Source organism: Xenopus laevis, chromosome 6L, assembly GCF_017654675.1.
Source record: "Xenopus laevis strain J_2021 chromosome 6L, Xenopus_laevis_v10.1, whole genome shotgun sequence".
NCBI lineage: Eukaryota > Metazoa > Chordata > Amphibia > Anura > Pipidae > Xenopus > Xenopus laevis.
In genome coordinates this window covers 39,767,464-39,795,204 of record NC_054381.1, presented here as the reverse complement: position 1 = coordinate 39,795,204, position 27,741 = coordinate 39,767,464, and the positions used below count along the sequence as shown (strand labels likewise).

General features: G+C 37.8%; 1 protein-coding gene across 3 annotated transcripts in view; it reads right to left on the bottom strand.

The window, feature by feature from the left end:
• Nucleotides 1-2,955: 2,955 nt before the first annotated feature.
• Nucleotides 2,956-27,741, bottom strand: part of LOC108718489 (ATP-dependent translocase ABCB1-like) — a 49,529-nt gene continuing 24,743 nt past the window's right edge. For all 3 annotated transcript variants that reach the window (XM_041565963.1, XM_041565964.1, XM_041565962.1), the window contains 17 exons: nucleotides 27,602-27,727; nucleotides 26,565-26,768; nucleotides 26,301-26,471; nucleotides 23,538-23,699; nucleotides 22,495-22,728; nucleotides 19,901-20,050; nucleotides 18,080-18,184; nucleotides 16,890-16,967; nucleotides 13,232-13,315; nucleotides 12,928-13,131; nucleotides 11,631-11,731; nucleotides 10,078-10,218; nucleotides 9,564-9,720; nucleotides 8,450-8,647; nucleotides 6,651-6,857; nucleotides 6,422-6,568; nucleotides 2,956-3,568 (listed from right to left, as the gene is read on the bottom strand). In XM_041565963.1, coding sequence (XP_041421897.1) covers nucleotides 3,368-3,568; nucleotides 6,422-6,568; nucleotides 6,651-6,857; nucleotides 8,450-8,647; nucleotides 9,564-9,720; nucleotides 10,078-10,218; nucleotides 11,631-11,731; nucleotides 12,928-13,131; nucleotides 13,232-13,315; nucleotides 16,890-16,967; nucleotides 18,080-18,184; nucleotides 19,901-20,050; nucleotides 22,495-22,728; nucleotides 23,538-23,699; nucleotides 26,301-26,471; nucleotides 26,565-26,768; nucleotides 27,602-27,727 — 2,670 coding nt within the window. In that variant the 3' untranslated portion in view covers nucleotides 2,956-3,367. The remainder of the gene's footprint in view (nucleotides 3,569-6,421; nucleotides 6,569-6,650; nucleotides 6,858-8,449; nucleotides 8,648-9,563; nucleotides 9,721-10,077; nucleotides 10,219-11,630; nucleotides 11,732-12,927; nucleotides 13,132-13,231; nucleotides 13,316-16,889; nucleotides 16,968-18,079; nucleotides 18,185-19,900; nucleotides 20,051-22,494; nucleotides 22,729-23,537; nucleotides 23,700-26,300; nucleotides 26,472-26,564; nucleotides 26,769-27,601; nucleotides 27,728-27,741) is intronic.

Genomic DNA, 27,741 nt, shown 5'->3' with positions numbered 1-27,741 from the left:
AATGTTATTGATGAATGGGTGAATATATAGTAGCTAACCTGGTTGCTGCACTGTAAATAGATTTAGTAGGCAATAATACTGCCACATGGAGTTTAGTGAGCGCATCATAAAGCACAATCAAATGTTTCACTTAAAGGACAGGTCATAAATTACATGACACAGCACTTAACCTTTTTCATATGTTGCAAATACTATAAAATGTTCTGTTATATTATGAATTTTTAAAGAAAAAGTATACTGTATTTATAAGTGGATGGACCAGTATGATCTTGATGTAATGTTTTGTTTTTCATTCACAAGAGTAATATTCGTACAAATATGGGACCTGCTATCCAGAATGCTTGGGACCTGGAGTTTTCCAGATATGGGGTCTCTTTTTAATATGGACCTCCATACCTTAAGTCTACTAGAAAATAATTCAGATATTAGTTAAATCCAAAAAGGGTTACTTATTTATTAGTTTAGGGATTAAGCACAATGTGCTGTGCTTAATACCTCCTGCCCAGTGATGTTATCTCTTTTCTAAAGGAGAAGGAAAGGCTTCGTACACCAGGGGGTGGCAAATGTTAGGCACACCCAAGTGATTGTATTTACTTACCTGAAACCCCGGGCTGGTTTATTCCAGTGAACACCACAAAGCGAGCCTCTTCCGTCTTCCTCATTCCTTTGCGCGGCTGCGCATGAGCAGTAGAACGAAAAGCTGAACTTTAACTAAAAAGTCGGCTATTTCGTTCAACTGCACATGCGTTTGCCCCGGGAAATTTGAAGAAAGAAGACACCGGAAGAAGATTGCTTTCCTTTTCCTTTGAAGCAAGCGGGATATAAACTTGAAGGCAACAATCAACACGCAACAATTATTACTATTCATACAAACATCAGACTTCTCAAGTAAATCCATTTATCCTAAATGTAAAGGTCAAAATATAAATATCCAAAAATATTTTATAAGTGGAATGAATTAGAATCTTATTTGTCCAAGAACATTTTGCTATTCTAGACTTAAAGAATCTTTTAAAATTAAAGTTAAATTAGAACCATGATATTAAGATAACTTTGAATGATTTGCATGCAGTTATGGCAACAACTCACAAATCTAATATAAGTTATTAAAAAAAACTGGACTTGCTGGGTAATTAATATTAATAAATTATTGAATTACTTATTTTAGATATACCATAACCTAGATGAATGAAAATCTTCATAGTCAACTCACAAGTCTATTTACTTATAGTAGATAAAGGAAGATGTTCCTTCTTGGGATGATTTTCTGTTGTTTTTAAAAAATATTTTTCTTCAAGAGGCAATTAGATATAGAACCGGTAACCCCAAAATATACTGGTTTAAAGTATCATGATCTCTAAGATCCTAAAGAAAGAATATAAGCAACACCCGGCATTTGCTTTACTCAATCTAGCATGGAGTAAATTAATCCAAAATATAAGGTGGCAATTTCCCATATGCTAATATTTGGCACGGTAGTTTTGGTTTATTATTGGAAAAGCCTGCCATTCCCTTATTTGCCAGAGTCATCCAGAAACTTAAAGAAAATGCAGAGTATGAAAACATGAACTGCCACTTTAAATACTGTCCACAAATCAGGGCCGGAACTAGGGGTAGGCAGAGTAGGCACATGCCTAGGGCGCAAAGCTGAGGGGGCGCAAGGCACGTACCTGCTCTGTCGCCTACCCCATGTCCGGTCCTGTGTCTCCCTGGCTGCCGCTGTTAATTTCTGTTCAAATGCGGTTGGCACGCATGCGCGTAGATCGCGCATGCGCGCTGCCCCGTAGATCGCGCATGCGCGCTGGCCCGTAGATTCGCGCATATTCGCTGGCGCGTAGATTCGCGCATGCGCGATTGATCCCACACTAAGCCGGCGCCGTGGCAGGCCAGGTTGCCTAGGGCGCCTGGCCGGGTTGGCCCGGCTCTGCCACAAATATAATAAACTTTGGCAACCTTTATTATCATATTTGCAATGCGCGTGAACTGCACTATAATTGAGTTGCCCTTTATATGCAATATGGGAATAGTGTTGAACACAGTATTGTACTATTATTTTTCTTTTTGTAAATGGACTTTTTAAGTAGCGCACTGGGGCTAATGTGCACCATCTTTAGTATCTTTGGATCTTCCGAGCTTCCGACACATGCATAGTATTTACGATTACCAGACTGTCCCCAACTGCACATGTGACAAAAAGCTCCATGTCGGCGCTCACTTATGCAAGGAATAGAAGATACTGAAGATGCCGCGGAAGAGTTCCGGTACAATTACAGTATATTACAAATACAGGGGACAATAAACGGACAAACAAGGGCAGCAGAAGGAAACAGAAGGATAAGATGATCCAAAGATGTCTGGGAAGGCAAGAGAAAAAACCAAGAAAGAAGTACGACTTTATGTTCAGAAAAAGGTCTATTCACAAATATTTCAGAAATATAACATTTTAACACTGACTCACATATACCCTTGTAATACGTCTACAATATAATTAAGGGATACTGACAAACAGGCTTTCTTCAAAAAGCATCAGTTAATATTGCTGCTAGAGCAGAATTATGCACAAAAATATGTTTTTTAAAAGAGAAAACACATTTTTTTATATTTAATTTCAATTGGAGCTAGACATATTGTAAGTTTTCCAGGTGCCTTCAGGCATGTGACTTGTCACTTTACTGCTGCACTGCATGTTGGAGTCCATCAGCAGAACAATAGGAATTCTACACGTTAACAGCTCCCTGACATAAGATAACAGCTCTGTGGTACATACAGTATGAGAATAGCACTCAATACTATGAATCCAAGTCCCGCTGCAACTCCTTCGGTTACATTGAGTTGGAGAAACAATTAAGCTTAACTGAAACCATCCTAAAGTGCTGGTTCTTTCTGAAAGCTCATGGCCAGGCAAAATGACCTGAGATGGCTGCCTCCACACCAATATTACAACTAAAATAAAATACACTTGTTCGTTTAGGAATACAATTTTATATGGTAGAGTGAATTATTTGCAGTGTAAACCAGGACAGGACAGTGGTTATCAAAGCAAGGTAAGATATACACCTAACATTCAGCCAACAGGTCAGGTAAGCATCAACGTTCTTCAACAGAAGGAGTTAAGAAAGCAAACACCTGATGATTCACTAAACATGGAACACATTTTGCACCTTATACTACATGATCAACCATGTTTTCTATTTTTTTAACATATTCAATGAAATTGCATTAGAACAAACTACACAAATTTCAGATACTTGATATACACTAGTCAACCGCGGATTAGATGTTTTTTTTTGTTTGACAATGTATAAGATGATTAAATAGCATTGCATCAGGGTTGAGGGTCAATGTAATAATCCCCTGAATCATTTTATTAACAGTTTGATACTTGTGAATTTATAAGTGCATAATATGCTCCTTGCTTTGCCAGTAACTGACTATGAGTGCCTTGTTCCACCACCTCTCCATTCTGTATCACAGCGATGACATCTGCATTCTGCACTGTTGTGAGACGGTGGGCGATGACTATGCAAGTTCTCCCTTTTCTTGCATCATCCAAGGCCTTTTGCACAACCTGGAAAGAGAGAAATCTTTGGTGGAATTTTAAAATGTTTTTCTACAGGAATTTGTATGGCAACACTGACCATAACATTCAGATGGAGTGGGATCTGCAAGTCAACTGTGGAAGCTGCAATTCCTGAAAGCAGTTTTTATAAACTATATTCAAAGTGTTGAATAATACAGCTCCAAGCCTGTTTTCTATATTCAGTACTCTTTTCCATCCCTCATCAGCAGTGTCGGTCAACTCTCCTCTGGACTTCGTTGATTTCTTTAGAACAAAGTAGACTCCATGCACAAACAGATTCCCAACTCTACTAATGCAAACCGGATACTCCTTCCAAAGCCCCCTTCTGCATGTCTTAATTCCTTCCATCGGGTAACAACGTCTGAAGTCTCCAAGCTTCTCTTGTCCTCCCCACTCAAAACTTGCTTTCTTGACTCTATACCTTCTTCTCTGCTTAAACACTGTGCTGCTGAGCTTACTCTAGCTCTTACTCACATCTTCACTTCTTCTGTAGCTTCTATTCTTACAAAGGCCACACTTGACCCGTCCTGTCTGTTGAATTATAGTCCTGTCTCACTTCTACCTCTTGCCTCTAAACTTGCCTCTAAACTCCTAGAATTTACTAATTTTCTACATGCCCATAATCTGTTGGACCTTCTGTAATATGGTTTCTGGCCTAGTCACTCTACTGACACTGCCTTGTGCAGAGTTACAAATGATCTTCAGGTTGCCAAAGGCAAAGGCACTTCTCTATCCTTATCCTCCTTTTTAATGATTGATCTCTCTCTCTCCTAATTCAAATTCTGTACTCGCTAGGTATCAGTAACCAGGATGCATCTTGGCTCTCTTCTTACCTTTCTAACCGTTACATAGTTACATAGTTACATAGTTAAATCAGGTTGAATAAAGACAAAGTCCATGAAGTCCAACAACTCCAAATGAAAACCAAGCATCCATACACACACCCCTCCCTACTTTCACATAAATTCTATATACCCATACCTATGCTTACTATAGAGTTTAGTATCACAATAGCCTTTGATATTCTTTCTGTCCAAAAAATCATCCAAGACATTCTTAAAGTCATTAACTGAATCAGCCATCACAACATCACCCGACTAAGAGCTAAGCTTGCTAAGTACCCTGGGATGAATACCATCTGGCCCCGGACCTTTGTTTATCTTAACATGTTCTAGTCTCTTTTGAATTTCCTCATGTGTGAACCCTGTATCATTAGTTGTATTACTAGAATGGGGACTATTAAGAAGGAAACCTTCAATAACTGGTTCCTCATTTGTGTAGACAGATGAAAAATATGAGTTCAGAATATTCGCTTTTATTTTGTTTTCATCAGCCATCTGACCCCCCTCTGATACTAAAGGTCCCACCCCTTCCTGCTTCATTTTTTTACTATTAACATATTTAAATAGTAATTTTGGATTCTTTTTACTGCTTGCTGCAATATCCTTTTCAATATCAATTTGAGCTTGCCTTATAGCTTATTTGCATGATTTATTGGCCTCCTGGTTAGGGATGTGGCGAACTGCCGATTTGGTGTTCGCGAACGCCGTTCGCGAACACCGGCAAAAAATGCGAACGTTCGCGAACAGTTCGCGAACTTCGAACACCGCTAAAATCGTTCGATTCGAACGATCGAAGGATTTTAATCGTTCGATCGAAGGATTTTCATTCGAATCGAACGATCGAAGCCATTCGATCGAATGCTTTTCATTGAATCGAATGCTTACAATCGTTCGAACGAATGGAAATCGTTCGATTTTTAGCGGTCGAAGGAATTCGAATGGTCGAATGGTCGAAAGATCGAACGCGAACTCAAAATGCGAACGTTCGCGAACATTCGGCGGACGCGAACGGTCGAAGTTCGCGCGAACTAGTTCGCGGGCGAACAGTTCGCTACATCCCTACTCCTGGTACCTTATAAATGATTTGGCTGTTCCAGCTAACTTGAAGCCTTAAAAGAACGTCTTTTCTTACCCACCTCAACACCAACACTTCTATTGAACCAAGGTTTTGCTTTGCAACGTCGTTCCTTGCTTACAAGGGGAATATACTGATTTGTATAATTATTAAGCAGCATTTTAAAGACTTCAGAATTTTGTTCTGTGTTTAACCCTGTGAAAAGCATTTCCCACTTAATATGTTGCAGAGATGCCCTTATACTGTCAACGTTTGCACGTCTGAAATTTAGTATTTTAGATACTCCCTTATGGAATTGCTTCTGCAACAGAAGGAGACCATGTTATGATCATTATTCCCTAAATGCTCACCCACACAAATGTTAGAGATGAGTTCATTCAGTCTCCCATGCTAATGAAGCCTCATCTCCAGTTCCACTTTATAGGGGTGCTGCAAGGGGTTATACTTGGCACATTGTTGTTCTCCCTGTACCCTCTGACTTAATTATCATCTGTATGGGGATGATACCCAAATATATTTATCCACCCCTTCATTAACAGTTGAAACTGAGGCTTAAATCTCTAACTGCCTCCTAGCAATCTCCAACTGGATGAACCAGCTCTACCTCAAATGCAATCTAACAAAAACTGAGCTAATCATCTTTCCACCTATTATGGCATGCTCATTAACCCTGTTAACTCAGCGCGCTGCCTGGAGTCATCTTTGACTCCTCTCTCTCTTTCTCTGATCATATAAACACAGAAGCAAAAGGCCAATAAGTAAAAGAAAAACATAAAAAATAAACAATACAGATTAATAAGTTGCTTAGAATTGGCCATTTTACAACATACTAAAAGTTACATTAAAGTTGAAGCACCTTAAGGGCTGAGGGACAATTTAGACATGATTCGACAGCGCAAAAATCAGTTAGATAGAGTCCATTACCTTTTCACTTTCAGTGTCAAGTGCAGAGGTAGCTTCATCCAGCAGTAACACCTTTGGCTTTCTTACAAGAGCACGGGCAATAGCAATTCTTTGTTTCTGCCCTCCAGAGAGTTGGGCTCCTTTATCACCTACTCGTGTGTCATACCCCTGTATTATAAAACAGCCAACTCTTATCCATCACTGAATTGAACCACGCAGTTTATAAATGCAAGTGAAAATGGGCTTTTACCTGAGGTAAGCTCTCAACGAAAGTATGAATATTGGCAGTTTTTGCTGCTTCAACCACCTCATCCTGGGTAACAAGCCTGCTGTTGTCTCCATACTGAATATTTTCACAAATGCTGCAGTCAAAAAGGATTGGTTCTTGGGACACAAGGCCTAGCTGAGACCTTAGCCATTGTATATTGAGAGACTTGGTATCTATCCCATCTGCAAGCTGAAATCAAACCATAGTTTTATTAATGAAATAATTTTACACATCTAAATCACAGTTCTTATTAGAACCTGATAAAAAAATGTTATACACCCAGACTAATCCAATCACGTGATGCACGGAATCCAGGATTCAGTTCGGTATTTGGCTAGGATTCAGCCTTTTTAGCAAGATTCAGATTCGGACGATCCTCGTGCCTGGTCGAACTGAATCCAAATATTTCAAATTACTACTTTTCATCCCAAATACAAGGAGGTAAAAAAGGTTTTTAGAGTTTGCTGTGCGTGCCATTCTATTTCTCCCTTTATACCCCAAATTTGCATATTTAAATTAAGATTTGGATTCTGTTCAATACTCGCCCAAATCTTTTACGAAGGATTCGGGGGTTCAGCCGATTAGCCGAACCCGAAAATTGTGGATTCAGTGCATCTTTAGTTTTTGCACAAACTTAGACATGCTATGCTAATTCTGTTATACATATTCTTTGCTTTAGCTAAGCAAAAGGAGTGTGCAAATTTTATCTGCAGCAATCTGCCAGGAGGGTGGTTGTATGAAGAGGTGGAGGGCGGTGCAATTATGAGGAACTGCCCTTTTTATATGTTTATGAATTTTTCCCAAATGTCTTCATGTCAACAACAGGACATCCTCTGAAATCCTCCTCCTGTGTATATGTAAATTGAGGCCAGTTCTCATTCTAAAGCATCCCTCACCCCAGCCAAGTGTCCAGGCATCAAGCCTTGTTATTTGAAACAGTCCTTTATCTACTATCTCTCTACTGCTGTTGTCAGGAACATCCTGGTCTACAACCAAGGACCTATAACCTAAGATTGCTGCTTATTTGTTGCATCTGTTGAACATCTGCTTGTTCTATGACAAGTGCTTGCTAACTTCCTCAACCTTGTGCCTGAACCTGGACACTTCTGAAAGACACTTATTTATTGTGAAAACCAAATAAAATATTTCAAACCTGAAAGACACTTATATACATTTCTGCAGAGGTCTGTATTTTTCAGTCTCTTGTTGTTAAATCTGTTATTAAACATGCATTTTGTGTCTAGCATTAGTAGCCTCAGTATGTTTGAGTGATTAGCCAGCACGCAGGCATAGGGCACACCTACCTAAAAACTGGTGAAGTGCAGAAGAGTTCCGCCAACCAGAAGTATCAGAAAATAATGATGTTAATAATACTACTACTAGCAGTGGCAGATTAAAACTACCTGAAGCCCCTAAGCTAAACTTTCCACAGGATCTGCCCCCCCCCCTGGACCTGGTCTGGTGCCACGCTGACCCCCAAGCACGCTCACTACCTGCTTTCTGGTTGGCTGGAAGATTAGGTAAGGCGCGTGTCATGCTGGGTCTGTCTCAGTGCGCAACGGTGACGTCACTGGCGCTTGTCAATTCCCCCCCAAAGCCTGCTTGTGAAAATTTTTAAACTAGATTAAAATAATGGGCTCCTTAGCACTGTGGTCCCCTAGGCTATAGGTTAGCCTAGGCATTAATTCGCCCCTGACTACTAGTAATAATAATAATACAACTACACATTTTTATAAGGTCACTCTGGTCTCAATGAAAAATATATTTACAATAGTTCTTACCACTTGTCCTTCCATAGGGTCATAAAATCTTTCAAGCAACTGGATCAGTGTGCTCTTCCCACAGCCGCTGCTGCCCACCAGTGCAAGGGTCTGTCCTTTTAAAACCTTGATGTTAAGTCCCTGAAGAACTTGGACATTTGGTCTTGTGGGGTACACAAATTTTACATTTTTGAATTCAAGGTTTCCTTCAAATTCATTCTAAAAATAAAGAATGCATAAGAAAAATATTAAAAACAAAAAAGATAGATCTTTTACAAGATTTGACAAGTAAGCCACTAGAAAAGAGGGGCTATTTATATATATATATATAATCATTCGATAAGGACCGCACTCCAATGTTTCGTGAAAAAAGTTTTTTTATTTTAACTTGTGCATCCAACGTTTCGGCCCATGCCTGGGCCTTTATCCTTGATAAAGGCCCAGGCATGGGCCGAAACGTTGGATGCACAAGTTAAAATAAAAAAACTTTTTTCACGAAACATTGGAGTGCGGGTCCTTATCGAATGATTGTATGCTGAAGCTTTGACCGAGCACCCACAGTATCTCCAAGACTGGATTTGAGTGCAAGCGTTTTTCTACATATATATATATATATATTTTTTTTTTTTTTTTTTTTAAAAACTTTAAAAAGCCTTTACTCAAAGCTAGACAGAAGGTCCCAGTATCTAGTCTCCTCCAGGGCTAATAGTGACTCCATTCTCCCAGCAGTGGCTGGAACTAAGTAGGCACCTGTGGGTCACCATCAATACATTCCTGCACCTTCCAAAAGTCCACAATTATGCAGGGTAAGTTTCAGAAGGGCCAGTAAAAAGATTACATTTATTCGGATTACATTAATTAAATTTAATCAGAATAGTCACGGACAGCCTAGAAATCATAATACATAATTTGAGTCTTTTTATAGACCGCTGTTCAAGTATTGCATTTCATTATTTTTATATTAATCTAATCCCTGCAGCATGGCAGTACATTGGATTATTCATTTATTTGGTAGTAAATGTTGAGTCTTTTTATAGATGACTATTTAAGTATTGCATTTCATTATTTTTATATGAATCCCTGCAGCACGGCAGTACACTGGATTGTTCATTTATTTGGTAGTAAGTCAAAGTACCAGGGTTTCTCCTTCATTACTGTAACTGTCAATTACTGGTTTTCGATCCAAAAGAAGAAACATGCGTTGAGCAGATGACTTGGCTTTTCCAAAATCTGGTGCAAAGGAGTTTGACTGACCAACACTCATAGCAGCAAAAATGATGGCCGAGAAAACTCTGTAAGAAAGGAAAATATACATTTTTACATTCATACATTAAAATTTATGAATATGTATGCATCTTTGGCACTTAGTTTTTATAATGAAAACAATAAACCAAACTAGATTACAGATTTATGAAAATCTTGTTATCCTCAGCCATAGCTCCAAATATTATTACAGCTAATTAGTTTTCAGAGAAAATATCACTCTACGTGACCTTCAAGTTAGGCTTAGAGAAGTAACCAGCAGAGCAAATCAAATCTCAGTCTAATGAGCCTTCAGACTGGGCCCCCCATGCCACTGCTCCAAGTCCCCAAAATGGCCAACCCTGTATATTTTAGGGAATGTAATGTTCCTGAAATAACCAACTTACATGAAAACACTTTCAAACTCCATGTAGCAATTTGCTATAAGCCAGGCTCCAAATCTAAACACAGCAGCATTCACAAAATAGTTGATGCATTGAGCTATTGCATAAGTAACTCCATATATCGGTGCTTTCCCAAGAGCTTCCCTGTGAAGGTAAAGTTCAACCAAATTATTTTAGTAGCAGTAGATGCTTTTGATTTAGACAATGTTGATGCGAGAACCTCAAAGTTCCCTAGGCATAAATCGAAAATGTTGTTACAGGTCTATTTTATTCATTGGGCAGCTTAGTGGCTCTGTATTATCACAGTTTATTTGGTTTTGGTAATTCCACCATGCGAGATCTGTTTTTATTTTGGTTTATATCTTTATAATTATTATTTATGTTTGTGATGTTAAACACATGCATTTATGTATTCTTACCGTGCTTTATATGATCATTTAAAATGTAAATCTTTTATGCTTTGGAAAACCCAATAAAAATGAAAAAAAAAAAAAGAACCTCAAAGTTCTCCAAAATATCGAAGTGTACGTTTGTTTTGATAAAATAAAACTCCAAGCTATTGACTTATTGTGCATATAGGTATATAGATAAGAATATCTGCCACAATAGCCACAGGTCTATCATTTAAGGGTCCCTCAAAAGTTACTACAGAGGGGGTAAATATCATCTGCTGTTCTTTCTCTCTTTCTGCATCTTCTTTTTTTATCCAAACATTAGATTTTGCTCTCTATTCAACCATTCACCATTTTATCCAATATTTTTTTTAAAGGATAAGTAAACCTTAAAGAAATTAATGTCAGATTGACCAGGATGTTTTCTAAGCAATTACTTTTTTTAATTTCTGAGCTATTTAATTTTTTACTAATTGCCAATATACTGTAATAGGGCCACTTGCTGGTCAGTTTAGAGAGAGAGGTCAGAGATATGTTCAGAAGGAAAACACCAAACTATTTTGATGTTGCTCTGCTCAGCAAATATATTAGTGGCTTTAGATGGCCTTAGCCATGTCTTTCCTGGGCAGAGCAACATAATAACAGTTTCCTGTTTTCCTTATGAATGTATCTCTTTCCTGGAAGAGATTTTAGTGCAAGGTCACTACTTTCTTATATAATTCATTATGGGGCCACAAGTTTGTCAATGGGACTTTGGGCTTGTTTTATATTGTTTATAGCCAAAAGATATCCAAAATATTATGTTTTTTGTCTGACATCCTAGGCATCTCTGAGATGTAATTGTGAATGTACCCAATAGACACAGGCAAACTTCCCTTAGTACAGATAATAATAAATATTTAGTGCCAAATACAAAAACAGGTATGAAGTATGCTAAAGTACAGTATTAGTGATTCTGGGAAGTAGGAGCTACATTTACCAACTTTGGGGATTTATTATGACGTTCCCTGTAGCACATCACCCAAAGTTAAGTCTCTCTTAAGAATGTCTGTATGTTTGTGACTTACTTCAGTTTATAAAATGGTTTGCAGTCCTGCATGTTGGTTAACTAGTCAAATACAGACTAGACAATAATACGAATATTATAGTAAGAAAAATAATAACCTGTATGGTTCATTCAAGCTTGCATTATATCTCTCAAAGAATGCCTCTTCTCTTGTTAATGATACAACTGTCCTGATATTTTCAACAGCTTCTGTTGATATCTTTAAAAAAATAAATAAAGGTAGAGGTTATTAAACCAATGCATTGTTAGAGAATACCTACTATTGAAGGGGAATGAGAGAGATGTGGTGCTTCTTTTATTCCACAGAAGGCTCCCCCATAAGGTTTATACAAATATTTGCAGAGCCATTCTATATTTTTGGATGTTTATGGATGCTAGGAGACATCTGGGCGCAAGGTCCATTGAAGGGCACAATCTAATTATGTAGTTTTATAAAAAAAAGCCCATTTGTACCGCTTATGTTATGTTTGCATATTGCCTGGAAAAATCCAAAATGTTGCTGGTAGAAAATGAATAAGTGATGTATGAACCACATAGAGGGCATTAAAACACCTATAATGCATTTAGTAGGGATAAGCAAGTTTGTTGTCTGATACAGATTAGTGATTTGTTTTTTGCCATATTTTGTTTAACTTGGGGAAAAAATCTAGTTTTTTCATGCTGGAAAAAACACCCCTTGACTCCAATACATTTAGGATGAGAATAAAAACCCTTATTATTTCCAATGCACTTTCCATGAGTGAAAATGTTTAGCAAAATTTCACCATTTCATAAACGTTTACATGGTTCCATAATTTTTTTTTTATCATAGGCAAGAGCCAGTAGCAAGCTTTGGGGTATATTTATCAAAGAGTGAAGTCAATAGTGAAGTTCCGCCACTATAGTGAAATTCCGCCACCTTCCATTCATTTCTATGGGATTTTTAAAGGCGTATTTATCAAAGGGTGAACTTTCACTTTCACCCATTGATAAATATGCCTTTCAAAATCCCATAGAAATGAATCGAGAGCTGCGGAATTTCACTCTAGTGGCGGAACTTCACTCTTTGATAAATTTACCCCTTTGTGTATAATCCATCACAGTCTGTCCCTTGCAATAATTCTGCTTTAGTAAAAGCAATACATGAATGATGGATGTTAGTGTATGCAAGGGATTTAATATATTTGCAGACATAACTTGAGCTTACACAGTGAGAAATAAAATCCCAACTTCTCTTTAGTCTTCTTCGTCAACGTGTTTTTTTTTACATTTATTCAATTTGCCCAAAACAGATTTATAGAAATAATTGATATGTCAATTCAAACAAATAATTGTCCATTGCTTCTGCTTCCATTTCATTTGCTATTAAATCCTTATTATTTCGATAAGAAAATATTTTTTTTTAAAAAAACTCACCCTTCCGGCTTCCTCTAGGGCCTTTTGATCCTTTGATGCATGGCCTGCTACAGAGGTCATTCTAATGATATTTGTACCAATCAAAAATGGAATACAGGCCAAAATAAGCAGTGTTAGCTGCCAGCCATGGATAAAAGCAATCAGGATCGCAGCAAGGAGAGTACACACTGTCATGGTGATCAATCCCAGCTGGCTTCCAGCAGCCTACACACAGGAAAAGGAATTTTTGAAAATAAACATTAGTCCATTTCATTCTGTCAATATGAAACTGAATGTTTGTACTGAGATAATCTGCGCTACTCACCCCTTTGATTTGCGATGCATCTGTTGCAAGCCTTGTGAGCAGAACCCCAACAGCATTTCGATGGTCATCGAAGAATCCAATATCCTGCAGAAATCAGATTCCTATGAATGGCTGGTACTGGATATTAATTTGTGCACAGTAAGAAACACATACAGGTGGGGTTTGTGCTCAGTAGGTATATCCAAAACAGATTTAGCACAAGTCTAAAAAAAATATTTAGTATGCAACAAGAGAGTGCAATGGAACAAGCAGTCGATACATAATGATGACTAATTATGTTTGTAATATTCCATATAATGACTGGAAATTCTTATGTGACTTGATATGAATGCCCTGGATGGTACAGAGAACATGAAGGCTACTAGAACAAGCATATGGCACAGTAAAATCTGGTGTCCTAAGAGTACAGTTAATAAAAATCACTGGCCACCAGGTCCAGTACCTTCTCAGTTATATAAGATTCAAAAAGTATCTCATTATTCGCACACGGTTGTTATACTTCAAAATGAATTCACTTTTATCACCTGAGATCCCCCAAACAATTAATTTAGCCTAAATGCATTGTATAATACATAAGCCAATTCAACATTAAAAACACAATTTCATATTGTACAACAGTTTATTAATAAATTGCATCACCCAATTCATAGAGTGGCAATCATAATGTCCCAGTAAATAAATAGCAGTTCAAATTAATTTCATAGTTTGTTAAAAACATCAAGGAGGTTGAATGGAGGCTGAGCCTGCAACTTTTTTTTTTTGTAAGGCAGGTAATGTATATCAATTTCAGGACTTTTTCAAAGAGAACCAGAACACTCTTGGGGGCAAAATTGTGGAACAGTATCAGAAGTAGTGCACTTTCTCTATTTTTTTTTAAACCGGAAAAAGACTGGCACTCCACAATCCTCCGTCTGCTGAAATAAATGATATATATATTCCAAATCTAGGATGGAAACTTGCACAGTAACTATTAGACCATTGGAGAACATAAGAATGATTTAGGGGCCATTTGACTTATAACAATTTTGCCCCCCAAGAGTGTTCTAGTTCTCATTGAAAAAGTCCTGATAAACATACAGGTATGGGTCCTGTTATCCAGAATGATCGGGACCTGGGGATTCCGGATAATGGATCTTTCCTTAATTTGGATCTTCATACCTTAAGTCTATAGGAAAATCCTGTAAAACAGTGATGTGCGTGCTGGCCCGATACCGGCGGGACCCGGTTCATGTGACTTGTGCTCTGTTAAAGTTCAATCACTCTTTACTGCTGCTGTACTGCAAGTTGGAGTGATATCACCCCCTCCCTTTTCCCCCCCCAGCAGCCAAACAAAAGAACAATGGGAAGGTAACCAGATAACAGCTCCCTAACACAAGATAACAGCTGCCTGGTAGATCTAAGAACAACACTCAATAGTAAAAACCCATGTCCCACTGAGACACATTCAGTTACATTGAGAAGGAAAAACAGCAGCCTGCCAGAAAGCATTTCTCTCCTAAAGTGCAGGCACAAGTCACATGACCAGGAGCAGCTCGGAAATTTACAAAATGTCTAGCCCCATGTCAGATTTAAAAATTGAATATAAAAAAATCTGTTTGCTCTTTTGAGAAATGGATTTCAGTGCAGAATTCTGCTGGAGTAGCACTAATAACTGATGTGTTTTGAAAAAAACATGTTTTTTGATGACAGGATCCCTTTAAATAAACCCAATAGGCTGGATTTACTTCCAATAAGGATTAATAATATCAATTTGCAAAGGATCAAGTAAAAGGTACTTTTTCGTAGGTGATTTAAAATAATGTAATATAATTAACTTCACTACAGGCTCTATGCTGAAATATAATACATATGGGCACCCACTGAATGTTTCTTGAGGATAAATATGTTAATATATAAATATTTCAGTCTTATCTGTGATATATATATATTAACCAAATCAACTGTGTTGCTTTATGGCACATAAAAAGAAAAAAAACCTGTGAGCAAGGAATGTTGTCATTGGCCAACAGAGTTTATAGCAAAGTCTGTAGTTTGGTTTAGGCTGCTGAAGTATTCTGCCAAAAATCAGCTTAATGTAATGGAATTCAACGTGTACAACTGGAAAGGCTGCTGGTAAAAGTGAAGGTTATTGATGAGCAAATCTATCCCACAAAACTGCAAAAAGAATCGCTAAACATAAAATGCATTGACGTCAATAGATGTCAAATTTTTCGAGCAACAATTTTTTCTGCACGTGACAATTTTTTTTCACTCCAAATGCAATGGGTGTTTTTCCTTATGGTGTCTTTTTCGTGGTGGATCTTTGCAAAAAATTTGCAGATGCAAATTGCGTAAGATCACTACGAATCCATGCCTGGCGAAAAAATTCACTCATCATTAGTGAAGATCATTAAGGGGCACATTTACTAATGGTCGAATATCGAGGGTTAATTAACCCTCGATATTCGACCGTCGAAGTAAAATCCTTCGACTTCGAAAAATCGTTCGATTAAACTATTAAATCCTTCGAATCGATTTTCCTTCGATCAGAAATTTGTTAGAGAGCCTATGGGGACCTTCCCCATAGGCTACAATGTTCGGTAGGTTTTGGGTGGCAAAGTATTTGGTCGAAGTTTTTTTTAAAGAGACAGTACTTCGACTATCGAATGGTCGAATAGTCGAATGATTTTTAGTTCGAAACGTTCGATTCAAAGTCGAAATCGTAGTCGAAGATCGAAGTAGCCAATTCGATGGTCGAAGTAGCCAAAAAAAACATTCGAAATTCGAAGTATTTTTTCTTCTATTCCTTCACTCGAGCTAAGTAAATGTGCCCCTAACTGTAAGACAGCTGTAATTAATAAAGGGATAGGGGTCTGAGTGAGAGAGGAAAACTAGTCAATGCAAAGGATGTCTGCATTATACAGAAATCAAAGCTGATTAAATGATGTCACTTTGGTAGATCTTAATACTAGCATCCTGCATCGACTGTTAGGACAAGTATCTATGAGAACTTCCATCTTTGGTTGCTGTAAGATACACTGCAGTGTGTTCCACCACATGACACTACATGCTTTAAATGGTTTCAGAAGGCTTGTATCCAAGGAAAGAGACCAATGCAGAAAAAATAGATCAAGTTTCAAACATGGCATCTGCCCCCTATAGTGGGGTTCTATATTGAAAAAACCCATCACAGTGTCATATTACAAGTTAGATAAGACCAAGCTGGTAAGCCCTCATAGATTATCATTGCATTCAGTATATAGCAAATGGGACATCATCGTAGAAAAAGAGGTTATGAAAATGTTTTCACCATGGTTATTTCCTTTTCATAGCTGTATGCTTATTGTACAAACCGCTTGAGGCAGTCTATGAAATGCAATTAAACCTACAGATGTTACTTATTTTAGAAATTCCTTTGGCTCCTCTTCTAAAACTTCTGTTGGGGTAACACAGTTTTCTATATGTTTTTCAAGTAAAGAAACATTGTCAAAAGGAAAAAATGATGTTCAGTGGAATGTTTTTTAACTATCAACTAAAAGAAGTGCCAAATACTAAACACTTATGCCACTTATAAGGGGAAATGATAAGCCTAAGACACTTCAAGTAGTGTTATTGCTTCAATAAAGCCCTCCTGTGTTCCCCAAATATGGGAAAGGAAAAGCAGGCAACAATACTCTACCTGACCAAGCAATGCTTTGAATGACAGCGACCGCAACCTCATTGTTAGATTTTCTCCTGATTTTCCAAACATGAATCCCTATACAAAGTAAAAGAACAACAACTTGCCTTTGTATTAAATATTACACATACACAAAATAAGAGAATAAGGATAATTTACAGGCATAATGAATCCCTTATTATATATACCAGTCCGACACTGGTGCCTGTGAGCAAGAATGAGAGGCATTGTGGGAACTGAATTCTTGCCTGGACTTATGCTGTTGCATTATTTCAAGAGTCAGGAGAAGCAGTGCCTCTTTAAATAATTGAAAAATAATGAAATGAAAATTGAGAAATGTGTTAAAATTACAATGTCTAGATCACAAACAAATAAAAGCGAACAACACTGAAATGTTGTTTAGAATATAAGATAAAGACACAATATTCATATCATATAATACAGTGCCCAGTGTTTGATGTGCTTTGTTCTCCAATTGCTGTGTAATACATACAGATCCTACCAACATGTTTTGTATTTTCACTGGGAAATTATATAAAGGAGTGGACTGATAACTCTAATGCAATGATCCCCAACAGTGGCTCGTGAGCAACATGTTGCTCTCCGACCTCTTGGATTTTGCTCCCAGTGGCCTCCAAGCAGGTGCTTCTTTTTGAATTCCTGGCTTAAAGGAAAGCTTTATTTGCATAAAAACCAGTGTACTGTCAAACAGAGCCTCGTGTAGACTGCCAGTCCACATAGAGGCTACCAATACCCAACCATAGCCCTTATTTGGAAGCCCCAGGAACTTTTTGCATTCTTATGTTGCTCTCCAATTTTACACTTGAATTTAGATTATGGGTAAAAAAGGTTGGGGACCCCTGCTGTATGGAAACTAGCTGGAATATTTTATATGGCTCAGCTGCTTACCCAGTGAGCAAATATGTCTGTCCTTGGTGAGTGGGATAGTGCAATTAAAGGAACCACAATATTATATAGAGAAAATGATTGAAAATCTTTTACATTCCTGCCATAATTTTTCACTCGCTGTGCCAGTAAGGGACAAATTCAGCATCTTGACAGAAACAAAGTTTCCGCCTGTTGATTTGTTCTGATTGTTACTTTCTGCTAGTAATGATGTTGCACAACGGGGCAGAGTAAGGAGCAATAAAAATAGTGGCCTATAAAGAAGCACATGTGAAGGATCTCACCATGGTAATGTGGACAGCAAAGCTGATAAGCCCAAGAAGGAAAAACATGAGAGCCAATAAAGCAGTTTTCTGGCTTTTCTTAACCGGATCTTGCTCTTGAAATGCCTGTAACAGACAAAAGCATCAGGCTCAAAACACATATTTGTAATTCCCTGCATTGCTAAGGAAATAACATGCAAGACCTCATTTCATAACCCCTACGGGATCATATTGATGTGTACGACCCATCCATGGAGCACATGCAGCCTGACTCAAAGTGCAAAGATGATCAGTGTGGGCAAAACACAGGCCTGTAGTTAACACCTAGAACAATCTAATGGAAAGTACAGGTTCTCTTTGTATCTTCCACCCAGTGGTGCTGCCTGCAATGCCCAATGGGACACCCACTTACCATCCTCAGCCCATCCCTCATGAAGACTTTTTGTTTTCAATGTAACGGTATTATGAATTTATTTTTATCTTATTGCAGTGAAACCTCAATTTTACATCCCCTGATTTTACGTTTTCCCTCATTTTACATAGTTATATGTGTAACACGTTTCCCATATTTTACATTTTTCTGGATTTTACGCTATGGTATTAGATCTTTAAATCTTTTTAATTCCAAGTAATAATACCGCTGCCCTGAAATGTACAAAGATAGATAGATGGTTGAGCTATACCTTTGAATCTCTAATATCTCTCTTTGAAGCTCTTTTGATTGACTACAGGTTGGCTCTACACTATTTTCATTATATAGAAAAAAACAGAGGAAAAAGGTAGGGTGCTCACACTCTGGTAGAATATGCATAAAAGCTGTGTTTGATGATAGATAAGCTGGTACAATGTGCCAGACTATTCCTCTTACTCAGGGATCCCCAATCTTTCAAACCTGTGAGCAACATACAGAAGTAAAAAGAGTTGGGGAGCAACACTAGCATGAAAAATGTTCTTGGGGTGCCAAATAAGGGGTGTGATTGGCCATTTGGTAGCCCCTATGTGGATTGTCAACCTAGACTGAGGCTCTGTTTGACAGTACACCTGGTTTTTATAAAACTAAAAATTGCCTCCAAGCCTGGAATTCAAAAATAAGCTCCTGCTTTGAGGCCACTGGGAGCAACATCCAGGGGGTTGGGGAGCAACATGTTGCTCATGAGCTACTGGTTGGGGACCACTGCTCTTACTCATATTCCACTAGGATGTTAGTGCTGATATCATTAGTGATATGGAACAATACCTCCTAATTTATTATAACTTGGCTGTCAGAGACACCAAACTCTCAGGATATTCTGGGCCACACATTAGCATGTTTTCTAACCTGCAAAACAACTGCAATTATTCCAGGGGGAGAATAACCATTTTTTACTCTTCTGATTTTGGTTATATTGAGTCATCATAAAGTCCCTTCCATCTCTGATTCCTGACTGCACTTCTTTTGAAGGCACCAGCCTTGGACACATCCAAGGAGCCTATATATTATGCTGTGTAAAAAGTGGACTGATGAATTACCGGTGATGTTGCCCAGAGCAACCAATCAGTAATTACATTTCAACAGTTGGAAAACAAAAGCAAATGTCTGATTGGTTGTTATGAGTAGTGATGCAGCAAATCCAGGATTCGCCTTTTTCAGCAGGATTCGGATTAGGCCAAAATGCTTGTGCCTTGCGGAACCGAATCCTAATTTGCAAAATTAGCCACCCTGGAGTCGAGGACTGGCCTCCCTAATGCATTTTAATTCAGTGATGTGCAAAACTAACAAAAAAGACAAATGCCAGCATTAAACTGGATTGACTGCCAGATTTAATCAGAATGAATACGAATTCATGCAATGTAGACACGGACCCCAATAACTTTTCCAAAGACAACCGCGAATGTTGGGTATATTCCTCCAGAAATGGCCGCAGCTATAATACCAATGGCAATATACAACCATTCCGGTTTGTTAAGCTCCAGAATTCTGCTCAGGGAAACGTTAGGAAGAATTTCTTTAGCCTAGAACAAACAAAATTGAATGTATGTCAAGGCATTCACAATGTAGGTTCATCCAATTCTACATTCAGTATGTTCTAAAAACAATTGTAATTCTACTAAATACATTTTTACTTACATAACGTACTGTTGCTTAAAACTGGGTCAGTGCATTATTTTTGCCACTAGATGGCTCTCTGTCATTTAATATGAATGTAAAAAAAGAATGGGTCCTCGATTTTACAATCTAACGGCAAGTTTAAAGAATATATATATAAAAACAGTTTGCCTGAATTGAACTCCTGCTGCAGCATGGCAGATCAGTATTCTGTTTTTTCTGATGAGAAGTGGTTCCTGGAAAACCGTGGCCACCAATATCATTTCAATTCCGAACCATTCCAGAAATATTAACCCGGAAAGAAGAAATACATGCAAGAACCTGATAACCAGAATGCTCAGGGCATGGGGTTTTCCGGATAACAGATATTTCCTTAAATTGGATCTTCATACCTTAAGTCTACTAGAAAATCATGTAAACATTAAATAAACAATTAGGATTTATTATATCTTAGTTTGGCTCAAGTACAAGCTACTGTTTTATTATTACAGAGAAAAAGGAATTAATTTCTAAAAATTTGGATTATATGGATAAAGTGGAGTCTATGAGACATGCTCTTTCCATAATTCTTTCTGGGTAACTGGTTTCCGGATAAGACATCCCATACATGTACTCAATCATCACAGTCTCCCATTCACTCTTCTATTCATGCCCTTGCCCCTCCCCACCTTCTTTCTTTATCTATGTCACTGCTATAATAAGAGAAGCTAATCTTTGAACTTTTCATTGATGCAGCCCTTGATACCCTGGGATAATCTGTTTTTCTTTTTCTTTTTTTGTGAGTTTTTGTATTACCTGCATCTCTAATTTAACACTTTCAACTCTATTGGGTTGCCAGCAGCGTCAGACTGGGGGGCTCAGGGCCCACTGGGCTTCCAGCCTCAGGGCCCCCTCACCATTGCCCGGGCCCCCCAGCCCAGTATTTTCTCCTCTATCCCCTCCCTCTCTCTCCAGTGTGCATGCGCATGTGCATGTACGCCGCATTAGGGATGCAACTGGTATCAGGCAGAGAGGTGAACATAAGGAATCCAGGGAGCGGGTATTGGCCACTGTGCCCCATAAGACCCGGGGCCCACCAGGTTTTTTCCTGGTGTCCTGTTGGCCTAGTCCGACCCTGGTTGCCTGTCGGCACCAATTGACATAATTGTATTTGATTTTTTTTATTTATAAATCTGGCACAAAAAAAGGGTTTCTAGCATTATACCATGTGTAGTGGTGGTTCACCTTTACATTAACTTTTAGTATGTGATAGAATGGCTGATTCTAAGCAACTGTTTAATTGGTTTTCATTTTTTATTTTTTATAGTTTTTGAATTATTTGTTTTCTTCTTCTGACTCTGGGGTTCACTGACATCATCTAAACACAAATGCTCTGCAAGGCTACAAATCTATTGTTATTGCTACTTATTATTACTCATCTTTCTATTCTGGCCTCTCCTATTCATATCCCAGTCTCTTGTTCAATTCAATGCATGGTTGCTAGGTTAATTAGGACCCTAGAAACCAGATTACGGTCCCTAGAAACCAGATTGCGGAAATTGAACTGGAGAGCTGCTGAATAAAAAACTAAATAACTCAAAAACCACAAATAATAAAAAATGAAAACCAATTGCAAATTGTCTCAGAATATCACTTTCTACATCATACTAATAGTTAACTCAAAGGTAATCAAGTCATTTAATGCTACTGTATATGTTAATCACAGAGTTAGAAGAATTACTCTTGTGCTTTATCTAAGGGCTCTCCATGTTGATAGAATTTTTGATAGGTAGGGGTGCAGCAGTTCTACATCTGCCATATGACTGATTATACCTTGTAGAACTTGATATGGCCTTGTCAGAAAAACAAGATAAGCAAACATTAACAAGACATCATCGTTAATACGGAATGACAGATTCAGCTTAGTCTTTCTTGTTTCAGTCATGGCAGGACCATTTTAACCTTGAATTATGATGCAGGCGAGTGAGTAGATTTATCAAACAGCAGTGTGAGCAGTGAGAAATGCCTGCCTGGTTCTCAAACAGCATGATTATATAAACACTGTGATAACTCGACTCTACAGAACTGTAATAACACACGATGGAGAGAGCTTTTTTTCTGCCTGGACATTATTTTCACTATTTGATAAATATAGACCTTTACTCCCCCAAGTGCCAAATTGTATTTTAATCTACAGGTTCCCATGAAGGAATAGTTTGTCTTTAGAACGTCCGGCCTAATCTTTCAAGGTGTTATCATGAGAAATCATCCAGACTCTTAATAGCTTAGTGAGCAGCATTCTGGCCTTGTCACAACCCTACAATTCACCATTTAACTTTCCATATTGTACCATAATAATGCAGCATATTACCTCCTTTATGTGTTCCAGTGATTGGGATTTCCTTAGTGTTGATTTCTTATTCTTTAACGTGCCAGTCTGGACTCGAAAACTTTCTCTTCTAACAAGTTCTTGGCCTTCAACCACTTGAAAAGCTTGATCAGCCTCTGGAGAAAAACAACTTTCATTCAAGTACGTCTCTTCCGTCTCTGAGAAAGAATGTTCTTCCTGTCCATTGTCTTCAAGACCACTGTCTTCACCTTGTTTCTAGAACACAAAAATCACCCACAGCTCTATCTCTTTTTTTTTCACCAAGAGGTGATATAATTAATGTCATTATAGTTGTTTTTTTTATACTGTAAGGGGTGACTCGGCTCACAAGAGCTAGCATTCTAAAGGAAAAGGCATATGAATACAAGCAGAGCAAGGCCCCCATCTAGAATATGAAATGCAGTTTTGGTCTCCAGTGCTATTAATGAAATAGAGAAAGTCCAAAGAAGAGCAATTAAGGGTACGAAAAGTCTGGCTATTGGGATTGTTTACACTGGAAAGAGGTGCTTTTGGGGGACATAAATCTGCCCCTATATGATAAACTCTTTATTCACAAGAAGATCCTTCTAGAAGACATGAAGGCCTCCATATTAAAAGAAAGGAAGTTCCATATTTTTACAAAGAAAGAGAGCTGTGAAGTTGTGGAATAGAATTAATTTGAATTTTGGAATATATTTTGGAGGACTATTTAGATACCTGAATGCTGATGGAATAAACTTTTGGTTTGTCACTTATTACAAGTTGGCAGACAAGAGCAGGCAATGTAATGAGCCTGAGGCTGGATTAGCAGTATAAGAGATATAAGAAAGTAAAAGGAATATCTGTGTCTATAACAATATAAAATGTGAATAGTTGTGTAAGAAGAGGGTGTGGTGCTATTATCAAAGTTGTCTAAGTGCTGATTGGTTGCTATGGGCTACTAAACCAGTTACAAGTTTTGCATGTTTTATTACGTATTAGTTATTTGCAGTTTAGAGAAAACCAGTGTTTGCCAAACATACAGTCATGGAAAGCTGTCAGCATACCTGGAGCATGACCAGAGAATAGTAAACTCCTTTCTTAGTCATCAGCTCACTGTGTGACCCTTTCTCCACTACCACTCCATTGTGAAATCCAGCAATAACATCAGCTGTTCTGATAGTAGACAGTCGATGAGCTATCACAATTGTGGTCCTTCCAGCTCTGGCCTTAATAGAAAACGTTAGAAAAAGAGTCTGAATTAATGTCAAACATGTCCTGCGTTAAAAATGTAAAAGAGTGTATGATCACTTCAGGTAGAAGCAGGTTATTGATATGCCAGGGCTGAGGCTCAGATATATATGTATATGTATAGGCATAAAGAACTTAAATTATGTGCAAAACTTTAATGGTGTAAATCAACGTTTCAGTCCTGCACAGAGGAACTTTATCAAGACATTACAAACAGTTCCATAAACCAATTGAAACTGTTTGGGGAACGGTTTGTGATGTCTTGATAAAGGTCCTCTGTGCAGGACCAAAACATCAACATACACCATTAAAGTTTTGCACATAAATGAATTCCCATGAGTGCTCCGTGTTCTTTATGCTGATATTACTTTTTGCAGCAGCACCTGAGGTTTTTCGTCTTTTTCTAGCATGGTCCTATGCATGGTCTGATCCTGTATATACAAAGTTGGTATGAGCCTCGTATAACTGTATCAGCACACCTAGACACAAGCAAATAAGTCCATGGGAACTTTTTATTAATATTTGGATTTCTATTTTATTCCCTTATCAAATTATACATTTGTGGGAAGATTTTCTCTAAAACTCGAAAAAATTTGAAATTTATAAAGTGTAAAAAAAAATACAAAAACACAAGAAAAAGCAGCCCTAAGTCAATGGGATCTGCACTGGTCCATTTAGACCATTTTTTAGCCATTGGTCTTTTAGAGGTTTTTGGATTTTCTTCGCTAGTAATTGCTCAAACAAGGTATTTCGTTGACCGTTCAGTGTTTTCAGTGTCGGACTGAGATGCCAGGGGCCCACCTGAAAAACGTACACCCTGGGCCCATCAGAAAACATTAGACTGTGGGCCTGCTTTCCAAACTACTATTCCTCCTTTTTTCCCCATAAAGAAGAATAGGGAATGCCCATGCAATAGGCTAAATGGTTAGAAGCAAGAGGGCCCACCGGGAGTTTTCCTGGTATTCCGGTGGGCCAGTCCAACACTGAGGGGCAGATTTACTAAGCTTGAGTGAAGAATTCGAATGAAAAAAAATTCGAATTTCAAAGTATTTTTTTGGGTACTTCGCCCATCGAATCAGTTAAATTAGATCGAATTTGATCAAATCGAATGATTCGAACGATTCGAAGTAAAAATCGTTTGACTATTTGATAGTCGAATTACTGTCTCTTTAAAAAATACTTCAACTTCATACTTCGCCACTTTTAACCTACCGAGCTGCAATGTTAGCCTATGGGCACCTTCTCCAGCACTTTTCTTTTTTTGATTGAATAAAAATCCTTCGATCAATCGATTAAAATCGTTCGAATCGTTCAATTCGAAAGATTTTATCGTTTGATTGAACGATTTTTATTCGATCGTTTGATCCAAGCATTTGCGCTAAAATCCTTCGAATTCGATATTCGAATTCAAAGGATTTAACTTCGAGGGTCGAATTCGAGGGTTTATTGACCCTTGATAAATCTGCCCGAGTGTTTTTTTTCCTTTCGTACTTTTTATATTGGGTCTTTTAATAAATTACAAGGCATCTATAATTTTAGAGAAATATAGAGTAATCATAGTTTTAAAAAGCCCTAAATTCACTAAAATTCTAATGTTTATTAATTGTTTCTCCATATATAGCCTTCTGAAACACAGAGCCAGAAACACAGATAATAGCCCCTATTCCTCACCATATAGTAAGACAGAATATACATCTGATATACTTATGGTTCAATTACATGAAGGCAGGGGTTCATCAAAATCAATGTAATAATAACAATGCATCATTTGTAGCAAAAATGTTCAATCTGAGACCGGGAGGCCCATTTATCAAAGGTCGAATTTTGAATTCATGTGAATTTTCTTTTTACTCTAAAAAAATTCAAATATACTCACAATTCAACTGGGAGGTTATTTAAGAAAAAAATTGAATGTCTAATATTCGATCAAATAGTTCAAATCATACCGTATGAATTTATTTTTTCTCCGAAAAAAACCTCAAATGTACAGACGTCTATTAACATCTCCAAATAGCTCAACAGACCTCTGCGATTGACTTGTACATGAACTCGGCAGGTTTTAGGTGGCAAATATTCGAATTAGAGCTGTTTCCATGGTTGAGGTGTGATAAATCTCACATTTGAATTTCGGATCGGGGGATTCAAATTCGAATATGTGAATTTTGACACCAAAAAAAAATTTGAATTCTAAATCTGCCCCTCACTCATGTAAGTGTGAGGAATGCCCATTTGGAACAGACATAATAAAAGCTCACTGTCGGCATATGCATAATATGCAAAGGGATAATCCCAAATGTGTTTATACAAATGGCCTGTAGATGTCCCTGTGCTCAGACTTATACTGTGTTTACTTCCTGACAACTTAAAAGTGAAAGTTACTGTTGTGTAATGGCTGCATGAGAGCATGCTAATAAAGGACTGTTATACTCTATTCATCCTCGGCGACCCAAAACATAACATGTTCCATGTTCCCTGTATTGCTAAAATATTCAAAGCTCCCTGTGCCCAGAAAGTAACATTTTCTTGTAGATTTGCAACAAAGCTCATAAGGTCTGAGGAATAGAATCAAAGTTTATCACCTTATCCAAGGCAGCTTGTACAATAGCTTCACTTTGTGTATCCAGAGCTGATGTGGCTTCATCAAGAAGTAGAATCTTAGGGTTCCGTACCAGGGCGCGTGCAATGGCTATCCGCTGCTTCTGACCCCCACTCAACTGCGCACCTCTTTCTCCCACCATCGTCTTAAATTTCTATGAAAGGGAAGTGGCGACAGATTGCCATAATCTTTTTAATATAAAGACTTCACATACACTCTTTTTCCTCCTTTAAATGACTGTACTTACATCAGGAAGCCTGGATATAAAATCAAAGGCATTGGCTTCTTTTGCCGCTTGTTCAATTTCGTTGTCTGTTACTGATTCCCCTCCGTAGCGGATATTTTCTGCAATGGTTGTGCCAAAGAGCACTGGCTCCTGACTCACTACGCCAATATTTTCCCTCAACCATTTTACATTTAGTGAACGGATATCGTGTCCATCCAAAGTAACCTAGAAAAGAATTTGTTTATGGATGCTGCTTTTCCTTTGAATTTGTATTGCATAAAAGTTAAACATTTTGATATCTAAAACTCAGTAAATCAAGAGCATTAATCAATGTATGCCATGAATCTTTTACAAGTTAAATATAAATTTTTTGAAACAAATGTTATGGAATGATGATGTGGCAAGTCTGTTAATGTCGGTATACAATATATTAGTAGTGATTTCGCTTTGCCAAAAAATTTGCGAAACAGCTGTGGTGTCTCGTTTTTTACACCGGTGTCTTGTTTTTGACGCCGGCGTCCGTTTTTTGGATAGCGGCATCCATTTTTCATTCGGCGGTGGCGAATTGCGCAAATTCGCAGTGAATTTGCCCATCACTATCTATTAGGTATCAATATATTTGCCAACCCAAAAGGCCATTTACTAAGTAACTTTACAGGCTAGTTACAATACCGTAACTGAGGAAAGTTAAAATTCTATGAAGACTTATAGATTGTGTGTAACAGGTATATGATCCGTTATCCAGAAATCCATTATCCCATAGACTCCATTTTATCCAAATAATCCCAACCTTTAAACATTGTTTCCTTTGTCTCCGTAATAATAAAACAGTACCTTTTACTTAATCCAAAAAAGATATATTTAATCCTTATTGAAAGCAAAACCAGTCTATTGGGTTTATTTAATATTTACATGATTTTGTAGTAGACTTGAGGTATAAAGATCCAATTTACAGAAAGATTTCTTATCCGGTAAACCCCAGGTCCTGAGCATTCTGGATAACAGGTCCCATACCTGTACATTGAATTTGCTCAGAAATTAGCGAATTAACCCCATACCTCTCCATGTGATGGATCATAGAACCTCTGCAGCAACTGTATGGTAGTGCTTTTACCACAACCACTCATACCAACCAAAGCGATGGTTTTACCAGCTTCCACTTTCAGGTTCAGTCCAGAGAGAATCTGACAATACAAAT